The sequence below is a fragment of the Moschus berezovskii genome, chromosome 14 (genome assembly GCF_049115385.1).
Source record: "Moschus berezovskii isolate FMDL1 chromosome 14, NW_MosBer_1.0, whole genome shotgun sequence".
Classification (NCBI taxonomy): Eukaryota; Metazoa; Chordata; class Mammalia; order Artiodactyla; family Moschidae; genus Moschus; species Moschus berezovskii.
In genome coordinates this window covers 29,157,107-29,176,797 of record NC_142473.1, presented here as the reverse complement: position 1 = coordinate 29,176,797, position 19,691 = coordinate 29,157,107, and the positions used below count along the sequence as shown (strand labels likewise).

At 39.3% G+C, this 19,691-nt stretch overlaps 1 protein-coding gene across 1 annotated transcript in view; it reads right to left on the bottom strand.

Annotated features, from left to right (window-relative positions):
• The window catches only part of LOC129554354 (NXPE family member 2-like), a 39,056-nt gene that overhangs the window by 1,154 nt on the left and 18,211 nt on the right, over positions 1-19,691 (bottom strand). Inside the window, exons 3-5 of the mRNA XM_088842945.1 lie at positions 8,655-9,388; positions 3,084-3,145; positions 60-275 (exon numbers count right to left, since the gene is read on the bottom strand). Of these exons, the coding sequence (XP_088699071.1) occupies positions 60-275; positions 3,084-3,145; positions 8,655-9,388 (1,012 nt within the window). The remainder of the gene's footprint in view (positions 1-59; positions 276-3,083; positions 3,146-8,654; positions 9,389-19,691) is intronic.

Sequence of the window (19,691 nt, the reverse complement as noted above, 5' to 3'; positions counted from 1 at the left end):
TATTATAAAAATAACCTCTGAAGGCAACTATAATTTCAAAATAAAAATAAGACACATACTTTTTACCATTTTTGGTAAATAGTGAATCCACTGACGCAGTGTTGAATCTCCCATTAGGTAAATAAGTTTTCTCTTCAAGCAGTCATTTATAGTTTTTGATTCATTTAATTCTATCTGTTTACAAAATGCTGCAATCCACTTTCTTTTCACAGTATAACCACTGGGGAAAGGACTCTTCATGCCGAGCCGACATTTTGTTTCTATGTTCTTACTCTCTGGTGATAAAAATTCCCACAATCAGCAACTTTCATTATTACAAATTATTTCAAAGACAGCTTCCTCATTTTCTTCATCTTTTTCCCCTTTTCCCTCCACCCTTCTCTATTGCTGGTCTCCTGTCTTCTTCCCAAATATTTACTTAACAAGATCATGTTAAAAGGATGACTTAAAACTTATCACTTTTGAATAATCTCAGTAATGAATGGTATTCCCTAGAATGGGGTTGGGGCTTCCCAGGTGGCTTAGTGGTAAAGAATCTGCCTGCCGATGCAGGAGACACAAGAGACTCAGGTTTGACCCCTGGATTGGGAAGATCCTCTTGAGTAGAAAATGGCAATCCACTCCAATATTCTTGCCTGGAAAATCCTGTGGACAGAGGAGCCTTGAGGGCTGCAATCCATAAGGTCGCAAAGAGTTAGACACAACTGGATGACTGAGCATGCACATACACAGAATGGGGTTAGATTTTTCCCTTGTGAATTTTCAGTGTTTCCCAGGGCTTCATGTTGCTCCTAAGGCCATGCAGTTGTGAGATAGCTAGCCAAAACTGAGGGAGAAATGTGCGGTGATAAAAAGCAGGAATCAGTAGCCCAACTGAATATCATTCCCATGACACTGGCCAGGCAGGACTGGACATCTCTTCCTCAAACTACTTGACCCGTGGAGAAAGTTTGAACACATTTACGAAATGACTACTGCTTGTTATTCTGTGTATATCAGAACCATGTTTTCTAGCTCACAGAAAAACTCCTTCAATGTTTCTTCCTTGTGCCCAGAGCTGAACTTAATATTCTGTGTGGTCTGATTAGTGCAGAAAAAGAGAACAACACTATCTGTTTTTTCTGAATATTCCGCTTTGCAGTGCTTAGTCGCTCAGTCATGTCCGACTCTGTCCTCTGTCAGGCTCCTCTGTCCATGGAGATTCTCCAGGCATGGATACTGGTGTGGGTTGCCATGCCCTCCTCCAGGGGATCTTCCCAACCAAGAGATTGAACCCAGGTCTCCGGCATTGCTGGTGGATTCTTTATCACCTGAGCCACAAGAGAAGCCCGAAAATTCTGCTTTGAAAGTGACCTAAGGTGGAGAAGACTCTTGAGAGTCCCTTGGACTGCAAGGAGATCCAACCAGTCCATTCTAAAGGAGATCAATCCTGGGTGTTCATTGAAGGAACTGATGCTAAAGCTGAAACTCCAATACTTTGGCCACCTCATGCGAAGAGTTGACTCACTGAAAAAGACTCTGATGCTGGGAAAGATTGGGGGCGGGAGGAGAAGGGGACGACAGAGAGTGAGATGGCTGGATGGCATCACTGACTCGATGGACATGAGTTTGAGTGAACTCCGGGAGTTGGTGATGGACAGGGAGGCCTGGCGTGCTGTGATTCATGGAGTCGCAAAGAGTCGGACACGACTGAGCAACTGAACTGAACTGAACTGAACTGAGCTGAAGGTGAACTCACTGACTCATATCAAAAGCTTTCCATCCATGTGTGACTGAGCCATTTTTATATTTTGCCACTTTAAAACCAATCTTGGCATACATCAGCATGAATCAGCCACATCACAATATTGTAATTACCTTCCAACTAAAATAAATAAATAAGTTTAAAAAAAAATCTTGAGACTTCTCTTGTGGTCCAGTGGTTAAGAATCTGCCTGCCAAAGCAGGTGACAGTAGTTCAGTCCCTGGCCCGAGAAGATGCCACATGCCACAGAGCAACTAATCCCAAGAGCCACAACTACTGATTTCTTGAGCCTATAGACTGACTCTACAACGAGAGAAGCCACCGCAATGAGAAGCCCGTGCACTGCAAGGAAGAGTAGCCCCTGTTCACCACAACTAGAGAAAACCCTAGGGCAGCAGCCAAGACCCAGTGCAGCCAATAAATAAATACACAATTTTTTTTAAAGCCACATCTTTTTGTTATCTACCTACATCGCTCGGATTTGGGATATATGTTTAGGAACACACCATCTTATAAGACTTTACTGGAAATTACTATCTAGACAAGAGGAAAACCAAGTAGGCGTATTACAAATTAATTGGCCTCAAGAGTCAAAGAATTTTCACTGGTGTAAAAGTTAGGTATGGATGATGGTTGCCATGACAGGGAAGGAATCTATCTTTCACCCAGAGCCCGTGAGCTTTAGAGCTGGGTTTCTGGTTTATTTATATCCCCACAGGGTTTAGCAAAGTTCTTTGCCTACAGTAGTTCCTCAATAAACATTTTCCAAATACATGAGAAAAGGGCAGTGAATAGATGTATCCCCTATTGACTGTTAAAATGGAAGTAATTTGCTTCTTTGAAGTTCAGAAACATCACTTTGATAACTGAGATGGCTTTGAATTGACCACCGAAGTTTATGTGATAAAACTGAAAGAAATCCACAGGAATTTTCGTTTATAGAACTTTAACTGAGATGGTTTGGCTAGAAGAGAGATTAGAAACCATCAAAGAAATTTCCAAGCTCTGTAGTTCATTTGAGACATTTCCACTAGTATCCAATTATTGGTTTTTCAGGAACAAATCCCAAGTTGAAATACAAATACAAATAACCTGCACATTTTGAGAAAAGGCAGCTGAAATGAAGGGTTGCCTAGCCTTTTAGAGCTGACTCAAGATGGAAATTGATTTAAATTTATATGAAAATAATTTCCAAGAATAAAACCTCTTCTGCAAAACCCAAGATGATTAATACTATTTATCCTAGGAAATGAAAGATTGAAATGGTTAATGTTCAATAAATATCTCTTAAAGTAATGATGTCCATTAAATGGATAAATTTTGAACACAATAGACTTACTGCCACATGCTAAGACCTTGATGGAGGCAAAGTTCTTCATTATTTCAACCCCCACGTTGGACCTTCAAGAAACGAGAAAATAAATTAGCCTTATAACTGTTGAGACATTAAAGTAAGAACGAATCATGGGGGACTTAGAAAGATCAAACCACTCTCAACTCTCTGTAAATACATTTTTTCTTTATTTTGATATATTTTAGATATTATGCAGAAGGTAAACAGGCCAGGATTCTGTAAAACTGTTCTCCTGCTAATGATAGGAATCCAGAGATCCAGAGAGTCACTCACCTTGTATGTGCAATTAATCAAATATAAATCTCTTCGATTTTACCATCCAAATTATTTTTGACCACATTCTACCACATTTAGCACTCATAGTAATTTAGTCCTTCATGGATATTTTCCTAGGCGAGTACTTCTACAATTCGAGTTTGCATCAGAATCATCTGGAGTGCTTGTTATAACTCAGATCGCTGGGCTTCATCTTCAGAGCTTCTGATACAAGAGTTCTGCAAACTTGAAGAGATATCTGTAGTTCTGTGGTCAAAGCAGCATTATTGGCAATAGCCAGGATATGGGAACAACCTAAGCGTCTATCAGTGGATAAATAGATTAAAAATATGGTTTGTATGTACAGTGGAATATTGTTCAGCCTTAAGAAAGTACTGCCATTTGCAATAATATGGATGACCCTAGAGACCATTTGCTAAATAAAATAAGCCAGATATCGAGAAGGAGATGGCAGCCCACTCCAGTGTTCTTGCCTGGGAAATCCCATGGACAACAGAGCCTGGTGGGGTCTACAGTCTATGGGGTCACAGAGAGTCAGACACGACTGAGTGACTAAGCACAGCACAGAGAATAGAGCCAGAAAGTAAACTGTTGAGGAGCCAAGGGCTGGGGAAGGGGAGATGTTGGTTGAGGGTACAAACTTTCAGGTTTAAGGTGACCAAGTTCTGGGGATCTAATGTACAGAACAGTGAGTATAGTTAATAACAGTGTATCCTTGAAATCTGCTAACAAAGTAGATATAAAGTGTTCTCACCATAAAGACAAAAATGTAAACTATGTGAGGTGATGGATATGTTAATCAGCTTGATTTTAGTAATCATTTTACAACATACGCATGCATGCTGGCTAAGTCGCTTCAGTGGTGTCCAACTCTCTGTGACCCCATGGATTATATAACCCGCCAGGCTCCTCTGTCCATGGGATTCTCCAGGCAAGAACGTGGGAGTGGGTTGCCATGCCCTCCTCCAGGAGATCTTCCTGACACAGGGATCAAATCCACATCTCTTACGTCTCCTGCATTGGCAGGCAGTTTCTTTACCACTAGCACCACCTGGGAAGTTTTACAACGTACACATGTATCAAAATGTCTCATTGTAACCTTAAATATATACAATCTTTATTTGTCAATCATACCTCAATAGAGCTAGAGAAAAATTAGTTCTGGGATGGGGTCCACAAATTTGGATTTCTAACAAAACTCTCAAGTGATGCAGACGCTGTTGATACAAGGACGTTAGAGAACTACATCCTAGATTGTTACAATATTGTCTTTTTGCCCTTTTGGGTTATCCCACTTAAATACATCCTGTATGCTGCCTGTTTAACTCCTCTACACAAAATCTTTCCCTGACTTTCCGTCATCAACCTACAGGATAAGAACCAAAGTCATCAACTGTAGGTTGATGATGGAAAGTCATGGAAAGATGACTCCTCTTTATGCAGGAGGAAAGATATCCTTTCCAGCCTCTTCTCCATACACTCTTCTCCTTCACAAATCCTCCAGGAAATTTTCTGTTCCCAATTATCTCCTTGCAAATAGGGCTTGTGCGTGTGTGCCAAGTCACTTCAGTCATGCTAACTCTTTGCAACCCTATGGACCATACCCTGCCAGGCTCCTCTGTCCATGGGAATTCTCCAGGCAAGAATACTGCAGTGGATTGCCATTGCTTCCTCCAGTGGATCTTCCCAACCCAGGGACTGGACCCGTGTCTCCTGCATCTCCTACATTGGCAGGCAGATTCTTTTACCATTATGCCACCTGGGAAGTAACCAGAATAGGATATATTGGGATTCGAATTCTGACTCTGCCACTTACTAGATGCAACCTACATTGGCCAAGCTCTTCAATATGTCTGTGATTAAATTCCACAAAAGTGAAATGGGCATAGTCACTCCAGAGTATCTTACTGAGGATCCTATGAGACTTACCTATGGCACAAATTAAACTTTGCTTCAGTGGGAAACTTGAAACATTGCTTTTCCCACATCCATCCCAGGTAAGTTTGAAGTTGACAAAAGAGACCAATATCTGGCTACCTTGTAAATCTGGTTACCAAAGCCAAACTGTGATGGGCCATTAAAATTAGGATTAAAAATATGTACTCATGGTAAGAAGACATTCATTTCAGTGTGTCTTGTCTTAGTATTCTTGAGTGTGTCTGTGTATTACATTTCAGAAAGGAGTCTATAATCGTCCCTTCCACCACAGATGGATAGAATGAATTTGATAGAAATATAACAGAAATGAAAAGAACTATCAACAACTTGTTGCCTGTATGATGTCTTCTCATACGATAACCTCTTTGCTTATATTTCCATCATGTTTATCAATAAAACTCTTAAATTAAGAGAAAAAAAAACTTTTTTTAACTTTGAAGAATTGAGTATCTGAGGAGGTAGCAGCCAGCAGCATCTGATTCTGCAGCCAGTGTTGGGAGAGAGGACCTTGGTAGGAAAATGTATCTGTTAATACTATGTGACAAATGAAAGAGAAATAAGCTTAGTCCCTGGACTTCTGGTAAAGGAAGATGCCACAGAACCTGGCTTGGGCCTAAGAAGGGGCCCTTGAGCTTAGTGATAGAATGATGAATGAGAGTTCATGGATTTGGAATCACCTATGAACTCAACTACACCTGTGAGCAGATTCATATGTCTACTTCCATGCATTGATGGGCAGGGGAGGGGGGAGGGGTGTGGGGTGAGGGAGGGAGGGATAAATGGTTTGAATAGAGCAGGGTATGGAGGAAGTAAATGTGTCTTTTGGGAAGTAAAATGGAGTCAAGCAGATTATTGTCATGAACATAGCTCACTTGAGAAGTATGATTAGACCCAAAATACAGATCTGCAGACCTGCCAGACCCAAAACTTAGCATTCCTGACAGCAGACAGGAGAATGTGCAAGGAGAACGCCTCCATCCCAAACTGCAAGGAAGACCATTTTCTCAAGAGGGAGCAGATGTAGTAAACAGGAAATATGGAATCAGCACAGGTAATCTTTGCACATAGAGTTGAGATGTGATTTTGAGACCTTCAAGACAGGAAGGTCTCTATGCTTTTGTGATTATTTAGGCCTTTATGTCTCCATGATTCTGTGTCCTTTAGTTATTAGCAAAATATTTATTTGAAAAAGTTCAGCCTTTCGTGGCTGAGCTACAAGATCAATGGATTTTTTTCACACCTTGACCAGGAAACAAAAAGAAGTAAAGGCGACCTAGGCGTGGAAGGGAAATCTTATAGCCAGGTAGGGTCTGTTGTACCTTGCCCCCTCCCCTTGTGTCATCACAATGTTTGAATTGGATTTGAACTTGAATTTCCAGGATATTATGCAATCCAACTTGCTTTTCTGAACATATTTTAGAAAACCAAGGCCATTCTGCAGCAGCATTTACTATAGAACCACAATCCCTTAAAATAATCCATTAAGTAGGTAGTCTGTAGTCAATTAATTATGGGAAGTGTTTCGTGTTCTCTCTGACTTAAAGGAATAGACACTAAAGTTAATAGATATTCCAAGGCTCTGTCTACTTGCTGGATCTCCTTTATCCTTCTTTCACTGCATTCCAGCCCCGATGGTCCCCTTCGTGCTCCTGGAAGATTCCAGCACACTGTTGCTTCAGCTTCTGGTCCCCTTCTTGAAATAGTGTTCCCCTTAAATGCACGTGGCTCACTTCCTCACTTCATTCAGGTTGCTGCTCAAGATACTTACCTGACCATGCTTTTAAAATAACACTCACTATCACATTCAAATCTTATTCTGATAACTTTATGTTACAAATCTCTTTGTTGTCTTTCTATCCCAGCCCAGAATGTTAAATTCTCAACACCTAGAGCTATGTCTGGAATATAGAAAGTGAGAACTATTTACAAACTGAATGAATGAACATTGAAAAAAAAAATTTGATTGGCCAAAAGTTTCGTTTGGGTTTTTCCATAAGATGTTACAGAAAAACCCAAATGAACGTTTTAGCCAACCCAATAGTCACAGTTATTGGGTCACAGAGCTTACAGCTTGGCAGAGGATATAAAATGTTGATCTGAAATTTAATTGTGTAAAGAGTATTTTGATTGGGGGAGAATAGAATAGAATGGAAGAATATGGGATTAGCACTTTACCCAAACAGCGGAAATGATGTTTGGATGCAGGCTTGTGAAATGCCAGAGCTCAGAGATAGCATGGTCCTTTTGTATAATAAAGGAGTTCAATTTGAGTGAGAGAGAGCAAGGTAGCTGAAAGGTGAGACAAGGGGCTTCAGAGAGAGACAAGCCCTTGTAAACATACTAAAGAGTTCAGATTTCACCCTTAGAGGAACGGGATCATATTAAGGATTTTAGGCAAGGAAAAGTAAAACACTGGTCTGAATGCAGTATGGATAGGAAGGAAACCAGGCTGTGAGCAAGGAAACATCTGGAGATTGTTGCGATAAACTGAGGCAGGATGATAGTTTACACAAGGACAGAGGGAACAGCAATGGAGTGAAATGGCTGGGTTCAGGAAGTATTTGGAAGGTACAATTCATGGGATTTGGTGATTCGTTTGATGTAAAGGGTGAGGTAGACCAAATAATGATAACATTCACTCCCTGTGGGGTTTTTGTTGGTTTGTTTGGGGGCTTTTTGTCATTGTTCTGTTTTTGTTTTTGCATAGCATCTATTAACACTCTGTAGGATTGGCATCCCATGGACTACACTATAGAAAATGTTGGTCTCCAGAAAATTACTGAATCTAAAAGTATTACAAGCCATGGAGAACTATGCTGCTGCTAAGTCACTTCAGTCGTGTCTGACTCTGTGTGACCCCATAGACGGAGGCCCACCAGGCTCCCCCGTCCCTGGGATTCTCCAGGCAAGAACACTGGAGTGGGTTGCCATTTCCTTCTCCAATGTGTGAAAGTGAAAAGTGAAAGTGAAGTCGCTCAGTCGTGTCCGACCCTTAGCGACCCCACGGACTACAGCCAACCAGGCTCCTCCATCCATGGGATTTTCTAGGCAAGAGTACTGGAGTTGCTTGCCATTGCCTTCTCCATGGAGAACTATAGACCTACAGAAATTGCTTCATGGGTTATACTCTTTTTACAAATAGTCAGGATGACTAAAAGAGTAGTTGAGAAGGTAACCTGTATGGGGCTCTGCTAATATATTACCATCCCAACTGACTCTGATTATAACCTAGTCAACATTATTTACTTAAGGGAGATTGATTATGAAAAGTTATTAATCAGAGTTGGTCTGAACCTAAGTCTCCCTCTTTGTATCAATAGTAGTACTTGAAGGCCTGTTTACCTGAGGAAAAGGGCCCATTCTTTCTGTCTGATATAGGAAATGTTTGCATTCCTGGTGGTCACGTGGGTCAGCGCCTCACAGGGAACGTGGGGAGGCTTCAAGCAGTAGAAGGCTTCCTGGTCGCGATGGTCCAAGTACTCACACAGTTCAGCACTGGTGTGAAGGGTCAGGCCACATTTAGAGAAGACCGGGGAGGAGCCATTAGCAAACTGGCCTGTGAAGATCACCCTGTCGTAGCCATGGTTCCTGGCCCTCCAGAGGGCCGACACCCCTTCACTGGGGTGGATGAGCAGGACAGACAGGGACACCTGGCCCTCCCAGAACAGAGTGAAGCTCACAAGGTAGGTGCCATTGTTGAAGTCTGTCACCTTTCCGGAAGCACCCGCCTTCAGGGCTGGGGAAAATATCCTGGCCCTGAGGAAATCCCCGCCATATTCCTTCCTGCGTCCCAGGTGGTCCCTCATCTCCAGCAGGACGTCCAGCTGGTCCCCCCTGCAGTATGTGTCTCGAGGGCTGAGGAGGGTGGCTCTGCTGTGTGTGGCGCTGGTGGTGGAGCTCACATTGGTGAAGGGTCTGGGTGGGATCAGCTGGTCTAGTTTCTCCGTGATCCTCTTTATCCTCAGCTCAGTCTCAGTTAGGGAAATTTCTGGATTTGGTGGGGCTTCCAGGTAGGTGGAATTTCTGAATGTGATCCAGTGATTCAGAGAGATAGAATTTCTCAAACTGAACAAGAACTGAAGTATTGAGGAAAAAAGGATATATTATCAGAAAATAATACGGCTTGCTTTTCAAAATAAACTATTATGGGTTAGTTTATACACATTTCAATTGATATCATCACACAGATAAAAAATGGATTCTAACTAGTTTTCATTTTTGAAAACACAGGACTAATTTCCATGAAATGTGACTTCCTTAGCTACCAGCTGATGATTTCTGCTAGAAATCATTGGCTTAAAAATTAAATATATGAAATAATTTTATACTACCAAATGATCGGCTGTTTAGTGCTTCCCTTCACCAGTTCTTCACTTGACCTACTTTTCTTTATGAAAATCATATAGCCATATTATAGGCAATATGGAAAACACCATGTTTTTTAAAATATGATCTTACCTAAGCTTTTCTCTTTATGGTGTTTTTGAATTATTATGTCCACTCTTTTTTTTCCTTCCATGCATGTAATTCATTTAGTTGTAATCATACTAAATATATAGTTCTACACATGGACATCACCAGATGGTCAACACCGAAATCAGATTGATTATATTCTTTGCAGCCAAAGATGGAGAGGCTCAATACAGTTAGCAAAAACAAGACCAGGAGCTGACGGTGGCTCAGATCATGAACTCCTTATTGCCAAATTCAGACTTAAATTGAAGAAAGTAGGGAAAACCATTAGACCATTCAGATATGACCTAAATCAAATCCTTTATGATTATACAGTGGAAGTGAGAAATAGATTTAAGGGACTAGATCTGATAGATAGAGTGCCTGATCAATTCTGGTCGGAGGTTCGTGACATTGTACAGGAGACAGGGACCAAGACCATCTCCATGGAAAAGAAATGCAAAAAATGGCTGTCTGGGGAGGCCTTACAAACAGCTGTGAAAAGAAGAGAAGTGAAAAGCAAGAAGAAAAAGAAAGATATAAGCATATGCATGCAGAGTTCCAAAGAATAGCAAGGAGAGATAAGAAAGCCTTCCTCAGTGATCAATGCAAAGAAATAGAGGAAAACAACAGAATAGGAGAGACTAGAGATCTCTTCAAGAAAATTAGAGATTCCAAGGGAACATTTCATGCAAAGATGGGGTCGATAAACAACAGAAATGGTATGGACCTAACAGAAGCAGAAGATATTAACAAGAGGTGGCAAGAATACACAGAAGAACTATACAAAAAAGATCTTCACAACCAAGATAATCACGATGGTGTGATCACTCACCTAGAGCCAGACATCTTGGAATGTGAAGTCAAGTGGGCCTTAGAAAGCATCACTACAAACAAAGCTAGTGGAGGTGATGGAATTCCAGTGAAGCTATTTCAAATCCTAAAAGATGATGCTGTGAAAGTGCTGCACTCAATATGCTAGCAAATTTGGGAAACTCAGCAGTGGCCACAGGACTGGAAAAGGTCAGTTCTCATTCCAATCCCAAAGAAAGGCAATGCCAAAGAATGCTCAAACTATCACACATTTACACTCATCTCACACGCTAGTAAAGTCATGCTCAAAATTCTCCAAGCCAGGCTTCAGCAATACGTGAACCGTGAACTTCCAGATGTTCAAGCTGGTTTTAGAAAAGGCAGAGGAACCAGAGATCAAATTGCCAACATCTGCTGGATCATGGAGAAAGCAAGAGAGTTCCAGAAAAACATCTATTTCTGCTTCATTGACTATGAAAAGCCTTTGACTGTGGGGATCACAATAAACTGTGGAAAATTCTGAAAGAGATGGGAATCCAAGACCACCTGACCTGCCTCTTGAGAAACCTGTATGCAGGTCAGGAAGCAACAGTCAGAACTCGACATGGAACAACAGACTGGTTCCAAATAGGAAAAGGAGTCTGTCAAGGCTGTATATTGTCACCCTGCTTATTTAACTTATATGCAGAGTACATCATGAGGAACACTGGGCTGGAAGAAGCACAAGCTGGAATCAAGATTGCTGGGAGAAATATCAATAACCTCAGATATGCAGATGACACTACCCTATGGCAGAAAGTGAAGAGGAACTCAAAAGCCTCTTGATGAAAGTAAAAGAAGAGAGTGAAAAAGTTGGCTTAAAGCTCAACATTCAGAAAACGAAGATCATGGCATCTGGTCCCATCACTTCATGGGAAATAGATGGAAAAACAGTGAAAACAGTGTCAGACTTTATTTTTGGGGGCTCCAAAATCACTGCCGATGGTGATTGCAGCCATAAAATTAAAAGACCCTTACTCCTTGGAAGGAAAGTTATGACCAACCTAGACAGCATATTAAAAAACAGAGACATTACTTTGCCAACAAAGGTCCACCTAGTCAAGGCTATGGTTTTTCCTGAGGTCATGTATGGATGTGAGAGTTGGACTGTGAAGAAAACTGAGCGCCGAAGAATTGATGCTTTTGAACTGTGTGTTGGAGAAGACTCTTGAGAGTCCCTTGGACTGGAAGGAAATCCAACCTGTCCATTCTAAAGGAGATCAGTCCTGGGTGTTCATTGGAAGGACTGATGCTAGGGCTGAAACTCCAATACTTTGGCCACCTCATGCAAAGAGCTGACTCACTGGAAAAGACTCTGATGCTGGGAGGGATTGGGGGCAGGAGAAGGGGACAACAGAGAATAAGATGGATGGATGGCATCCTGGACTCGATGGACATGAGTTTGAATGAACTCCGGGAGCTGGTTATGGACAGGGAGGCCTGGCGTGCTGTGATTCATGGGGCACAAAGAGTCGGACATGACTAAGCAACTGAACTGAACCGAGTACGTATTTGCAGATAATACCATGGATTATAAGCATTTTAATATTGTTAGATAATTTTCATGATCAGTTTTAATGGTTTCATGATACTCTGTCAAGAGGATACAAAATGAATTCTGTGGCCAGTGACACTGGACAATTGGATTATAACTATTCACTTCCATTTGACACTACATTTGGATACCATTCACTTTTCAAACATAGGATAATTCCTTTGAAGGATTCCTAGGGATGGGCATATCAGATCATATATTATTAAATTATCTGTCAACCAAAGAATATAAACATTTCTATTCTTAACTGTCAAATATATATACTCAATATAAGAGTTTTCATTGCCACCAGCAATATGTAAGACTAGCTGGCATGCCACATTGCAGTAAAGTATGAGTTGAGTACAATGCTCCTTAACAAGAGTGCTGAAAGACATATTTAATCAAATCAGAAGTTTGTTTAGCTGACAATGAATGCATGTTTTCTGCTGGACAATGAGGTAATTAGAGGAAACATCACCACCAGTTTAAAGTTTGTTCAAGTCCCAGGAATCTCTCAGGCCTCAGGGAAGTACATTTAGCTGTAGCCTAAAATGACATGGGTAAAGCCAGTGTTGGAAACCACTCCTGCTTGTTTTTTAATTGGCTTGTTTGTGTTTTGTTTTACTTTGTTTCGCTTTTTAAGTCAACTGCTGTTTAAAATTTACACAGAACGGCCTGAAACTCAGATGTCTTATTTCCCCTGTCATAAAGATGCAATGAGGGATATGGAAGAGACGCGGGTTCGATTGCGGGGTCAGGAAAAACCCCTGGAGTAAGAAATGGCAACCTGCTCCAGTATTCTTGCTTGGAAATTTTCACAGACAAAGGAACCTGTCAGGCTACAGTCGATGGGGTTGCAAAGAATCAGACACGATTGAGCAACTAAGCAGCACTGCAACTATAGTCAAAGATTTTTCTGGAACAAGATATTTAGTTATGCCAAAACAATATATAACATTACATATATCATATTTTGCCTCCCAGGTGATGCTAGTGGTAAAGAACCTGCCTGCCAATGCAGGAGGCATAAGAAATGTGGGTTTAATCCCTGGGTTAGGAAGATATCCTAAAGGAGGGCATAGCAATTCCATTCTCCTGGCAAGAATACTGGAGAATCCCATGGACAAAAGAGTTTGGTGGGCTACAGCCCATGGGGTTGCAAAAAGTCAGACACAAATGAAGCAGCTTAGCAGGCATGCATTCTTTCATATTCTAATAATTGGATTGTGGACTGAACAAAAGTCATACAAAGTCTATCTTCTAACTGAGCAGTTTGGATAGCTGTCTGCTCACCAAGAGAAAGGAGTTGGATATCTCAGTTAATTAAGTTTCCCTTACAAAATTAATCATTTCAATACTGTTGGTGAAATTATAAAACATTGTCATTAAAACTGTTGGCAAAGTTGACAGGTGAAAATGGAGACTATTATTTTAAATTACATTTATTTTAATACTAGTGTGTTTCAACTTTATTTTCTCTCAAATATCGTATAAGAAATAAAGTGTTTCTTCTCTTCCATATAGTTTATTTTCTTTGTTCAATTTTTTATTTTGATTTCATTGATTTCGATGTTTTTTAATTTCTTGTTACATCAGTTCTTTATATAACAAATATTTTAACATTAGTCTCTCAGTTTTGCAGAAAAAATTTTTATCTGTAAATGTCACTTCTTGACATTTTTAGAAGTATTTAATGTTTACTGAAAAATTCCTTTGTGATATACTTCTATTGCTTCTAATCTTAGACTGTTCTCCACACTCTCATTTTCTAAATATTCAATTCTATTTTTTTAAACAAAATAAAATGTTTATTTAGTGAAAGTAATTAAAATATATAAACTAAAAAAAAAAATTACCCGCTCAGTAGACAGCAAAATTTTGAGAAAGTATTTGTTCTATAGGAATTAGCACTATTGGAAAATCATGAAAAATATGTTGTTTCAAATTATAAACAAGTACCTTTGAACTAAGTCTATCAGGTACTAAGTCAAAGAAAAAAATCTACTAGTTTTATTAAGGAAAAACCTAGTCAGCCAAACTAGATCACTTAGACTACCCATAATCATTATAATTCAGTTCAGTTCAGTTCAGTTCAGTCGCTCAGTCATGTCCAACTCTCTGCGACCCCATGAATCACAGCACGCCAGGCCTCCCTGTCCATCACCAACTCCCGGAGTACACTCAAACTCATGTCCACAGAGTCAGTGATGCCATCCAGCCATCTCATTCTCTGTTGTCCCCTTTTCCTCCCACCCCCAACCTTTCCCAGCATCAGAGTCTTTTCCAGTGAGTCAACCCGTCGCATGAGGTGGCCAAAGTATTGCAGTTTCAGCTTAGCAGGATTATTACCTGTTTTGAATTTATTTTTACATTTTATTGCATTATTCTCATTCTTTTTTATGACCATATATGATCATAATTTCACTGTCTGGTAAATAATCACTTTCCCCCCAATTTTTAATCCTAAATTGGATAACAACTTTATTACTTCTTATTAAGATTACAGTACTTTTTAAATATTAATTTTGTTTATTTATTTGGCTGCCTTGGGTCTTAGTTGCAGTACACAGGATCTAGTTTTCTGGCCAGGGATTGAACTCATGTCCCCTGCATTGGGAGCTGTAGTCTTAGCCACTGGACCACCAAGGAAGTCCCAATTATAGCACTTAAAAAAAAAAAAGAAATTTTTAAATTTTTTACTGGAGTATAGTCAATTAACAATGTTGTGATAGTTTCAGTGAATAGCGAAGGAACTCAGCCATAATTAAACATGTATCCATTCTCCCCCAAACTGCCCTCCCATCCAAGCTGTCATGTAACATATTGCACTTTCAAATTAACAAATTTGATACCTAACAGCTTGGTCAATATCTACCCATGGGAAAAAAAAAAAAATTTAATACCTGGGTTGCCAGTGTCCTTGATGAACTGAGTGACTTCAGGACTAATGAAGCAGATGTGGTCAGAGCAGCCATGAAGTCAACTGTTGACAAAGTGCTCAAAGGCAGACCCAGTAACATGGTCATTGTGCCAGCTTGGAGGATCCGGTAGTGAGACATCTGACAGCCTCAGTAGACTGCACATATAACTCAAGACTATTGGAACTACCTTGTACTGACTAAAGCCACTCAGAAAATCCAGAGGCTGCCTTGGGCCTCACCACCCAACCAACCTGAAAGCTGAAGATGGGTCTCAAGGTAAATAACTAAAACTAAAGGCTATGGTTTTTCCAGTGGTCATGTATGGACGTGAGAGTTGGACTGTGAAGAAAGCTGATCGCTGAAGAATTGATGCTTTTGAACTGTGGTGTTGGAGAAGACTCTTGAGAGTCCCTTGGACTGCAAGGAGATCCAACCAGTCCATCCTAAAGGAGATCGATCCTGGGTGTTCATTGGAAGGACTGATGCTAAAGCTGAAACTCCAATACTTCGGCCACCTCATGTGAAGAGTTGACTCATTGGAAAAGACTCTGATGCTGGGTGTGATTGGGGGCAGGAGGAGAAGAGGACGACAGAGAATGAGATGGCTGGATGGCATCACCGACTCGATGGACATGAGTTTGAGTGAACTCCGGGAGTTGGTGATGGACAGGGAGGCCTGGCGTGCTGTGATTCATGTGGTCACAAAGAGTCGGACACGACTGAGCGACTGAACTGAACTGAAACTTTGAATCAGCTTATGTACATGAATTTATGCTTCATTCTTTGTTTTCCCTCATACCTTTCAGTGTATGTGTATAAACCAAATGGATTAAATGATTTAAAATATTTGGATACATTTTTTGTTTATTTTTTTGAGGACAATTGCTCTACAATATTGCATTGGCCTCTGCCACACATCAACATAAATGAGCCACAGGTGAAAACACACCTATAATGTATTCAAACAACTTTGATTGTACATATATATCAAAAGTATTAAATAGGTAGATTTAGATAAAGAACAATCAAGTCACCTGTGAAATTATTAAGAGAGTTCTACTCCAAATCATGAAACCATGCCGTATTATTATTGGCTTTCTACTCCTGACTAAACATTTTCACTTCTTTTACTCCTTATTTTCTCTCCTTTCCTCTCATCCCCCACCTCTCTTCTCTCCTCTCCTCCCCTCATCCTTTTCCCTCCTTCCCTTCCTCCCTACTTCATTTCTCTTTTTTCCTTCCCTCCCTTCCTTCTTCCATAAAATACGTAGTGAGTCCATGCTATGCACCCAACCTTGTGTTCTCTATGGAGACATGTGGAAACATAAGCAAGATGCACCTAATCGCCCCTGAAATTTTTAAGTTGGAAGACTTAGACAGAAAATTAGAAAACAAAGTGAGAAATTACAATAGTATTAAATAACATTAATAATAATAAGCAAATGTTTTCTATGTGTTGATGTTGTTCTAATTGTTTTAATTGGATTTTCTAATATAGCCTCATGACAGCTCTTTGAAGCTAGTAGAACTACTTCCCCTCTTCTACAGAAAGTGAAACTGAGGTCCTGAGAAAGTTAAATAACTTGGCCAGAGATGCAGAGCTAGTAAGTGTTGGGAAGTATGATTCAAATGCAGGAAAGCAGACTCTAGAACCTATAGTTTTGTTTTTTTTTTTAATTGGAGGCTAATTACTTTACAATATTGTATTGGTTTTACCATACATTGACATGAAGTCTTAACTCCTAAATTGTACTACATGCTGAAGAAATTCTTTGGTCGACAAGAAGGGAATAAATTTAAAAGTTTAGTTGGTTTATTTTTTACCATAAAGTCTTTTTTTTTTAATGTGTATGTATTTTGTGCTTTTTATAAACAATTTTGACCTACTTTAGCAGTGAAAATTTCATCTTGATGTGGTTACTGTGAGTTGTCTTACTAAGTTTTAGTACATATTTATCTTTTAGTGTATAGAATCTGGTTCTGCTTGAAAATATGCTCCAAATTTTGATTACAGGACTAAAAGATGTTTGGGCTACAAATTAGATTGATCAATAAATGTTCCAAATAAATGGCTTTTCAAATGGGTTTGGCAAAGGATATGTGTGAAGATAAATTTCATGTTTAAGCAATGGTAGAGTGTTCCCTTAGGACGAGATGTTTAATATTGCACAACTAACATCTCCCATGGCAATTTTGAGATAAATAAGAGGATCTCTCAGTTTGGAAACTGATGTGCTATCTACAGCTACAGCTTTACCTAAGGTTCATATTTCAAATTCAAAAGATGATGCTTCAGTTACTCTGTGTGTGTATTATATATGTATCAAGTGGTTTCTAACTTTTTTCACGTGTAAATGTGCCAAATAATCCTAGAGGGGGAAAAGGGTTCTTTGTGTATTTTGGGTAACATTTATTTATCAGATTTGTCTTATGCAAATATTTCCTCTGTCTGCAGCTTGTCTTCTCATTCTCTTGCCTTTCATAGGGCACAAGTTCACTTTTAAAGAAGTTCAGTTTATGAATTATTTCCTTCATAGATTGTGCCTTTGCTATGATATCTAAAACGTCATCTCCATACCCAAAGTCAGTATCATTTTCTCCTGTTAACTCTTGAAATTTTATAGTTTTACATTTTACATTTAGGTCAGTGATTCATTTTTAGAAAAGTTATCTAGGTTTTTTTTTGTTTTTTTAAAAAAAAAAAAACAACATAGATGGGTGACCAGTTGTTCCGGTACCATTTATTGAAGAATGTCTTCACTCCATTGTCAACCCCATTAGTTGACTTTATTTATGTGGGTCTGTTTCTGGAGTCTCTACTCTGTTCCACTGATTTGCTCATCATTCTTTCACTAATATCATTCTGTCTTGATCACTGTACTATTTATAGTAAGGACAGTAAGCTTCATAGTAAGTCTTGAAGTCAGGTAGTGTCCGTCTCCTCACTCCGTTCTTTACTCTTGATTTGGCTACCCTGGGGGTTTTGCCTCTCCACACAAACTTTAGAATCAGTTTCTTCATATTTTGCATGACTGGATTTTTAAATTCTTTTCTCTATCTAGAATTCAAATAAGTGAGTAGAAAGATCTACTCCCCTGGCTCTTTTTTTTAATTGGAAGATAATTTCTTTACAATATTGTGTTGATTTCTGTCTACTGGTTCTTATGGTATAGATATTCTTCGCCTTTACTGATCTTAATAATAATAATTTTAATTTAATTAATTATTTTTGACTAATTATGAACGGACATGATTGTATATCCAGAAAAACCGATCTAGTGAAAAGAACAAATATATAAACTTATTATTACAAAAAGAATAATTTGAAAGACATGTAAGTAGAATTGCAAGGGCATTTCAAAGAGATTGTTGCAAACTTGGCCCTACACTGTTAAAAATGGCTTCCTGAGGGGAAAATGCGAATTGGGGTTTAGTGGTCACAGAGTTTCTATTTGGAGCAATAAAAATGTTTTAGAAATAGATAGTGGTGATGGTTGCACAATATTATAAATGTTATTAATGCCATTGTGTTATACACATTAAAATAGTTAAAATGTCAAAGTTTTATGTTATATTTAATCACAGTTTTTATAATTAATAATGTAGTATACCCCAAATCATTGAATTATATATTTTAAATGGATGGGTAGTATGTTTTATGAGTTATATCCCAATAAAACTTTTTTTTTCCCTTAAAGAATGGCTTCACAGAGCTGATGACATATAGTTCTCAAAAGATAAGAGGAAGATTACCAGATAGAGAAGAGAAAAAAGACTTTTTAGGGATAGCTATTTCTGGCATTGAGATTTTTATCTTTTCAGGAAAAGACTATCTTTACTACATATTTGTAAACTGTGGCCATAAGTCCAGAACCATTAACCTTTCATCAAGAACAATTCTTTGAGTAAAGAAGGCAATTAGTGTCAAAAAAAGAAAAGAAAAAAGAACAAAAAATCTAACCTAAATATTTAAAGGACTTGGAGGAGCTCAGGGGAACAAATAAGGAGAATCAGCCATCTTGGTTTCCTTCTTTCTGAAATGGTCTTCATTAATTTTAACTATGCAATCCTGCTTCCTGATTTCTTTACAGAAACAAATATCCTATAGTTCTTATGATATAAAGATCGAAGTAACAACTAAATAAAAGAAGAGTCTAGGCTAACAGATGATAAAGGTATTGTGGAAGATTTTGAAGAATTGAAACTAACCCTTCTTGGGACTTCCAGAGTGGACTTTCCATTGATTTCCATCAGGGTCAAGGTGTGTTTTATTGGTGATGGCCTTTCTGACCAGTGTGGGGTAATAACTCACTGTCATTTTGATTTGCATTTCTCAGGTAATTAGTGATGCTGAGCATCTTTTTCGCGGTGCTTTTGTGACTGTCTCTGAGGGACATTGTCACAACTGGACCAGAGTGGGGTGTGTTGGGGGGTGGGCGCTGAAAGGTTGCTGTTAACATCTAGTGGGTAGCGGTCAAGGCGCATCATCTGACAGTGCACAGGACAGCCCCCAACAACAAACACTTACAGGCCCAGTTGACGGTTCTACAACTGAGAGACCTGCCCCACAAGAAAATACCTCAGAGTAGGAATTATAAAGGTATATGGTAAATGCAT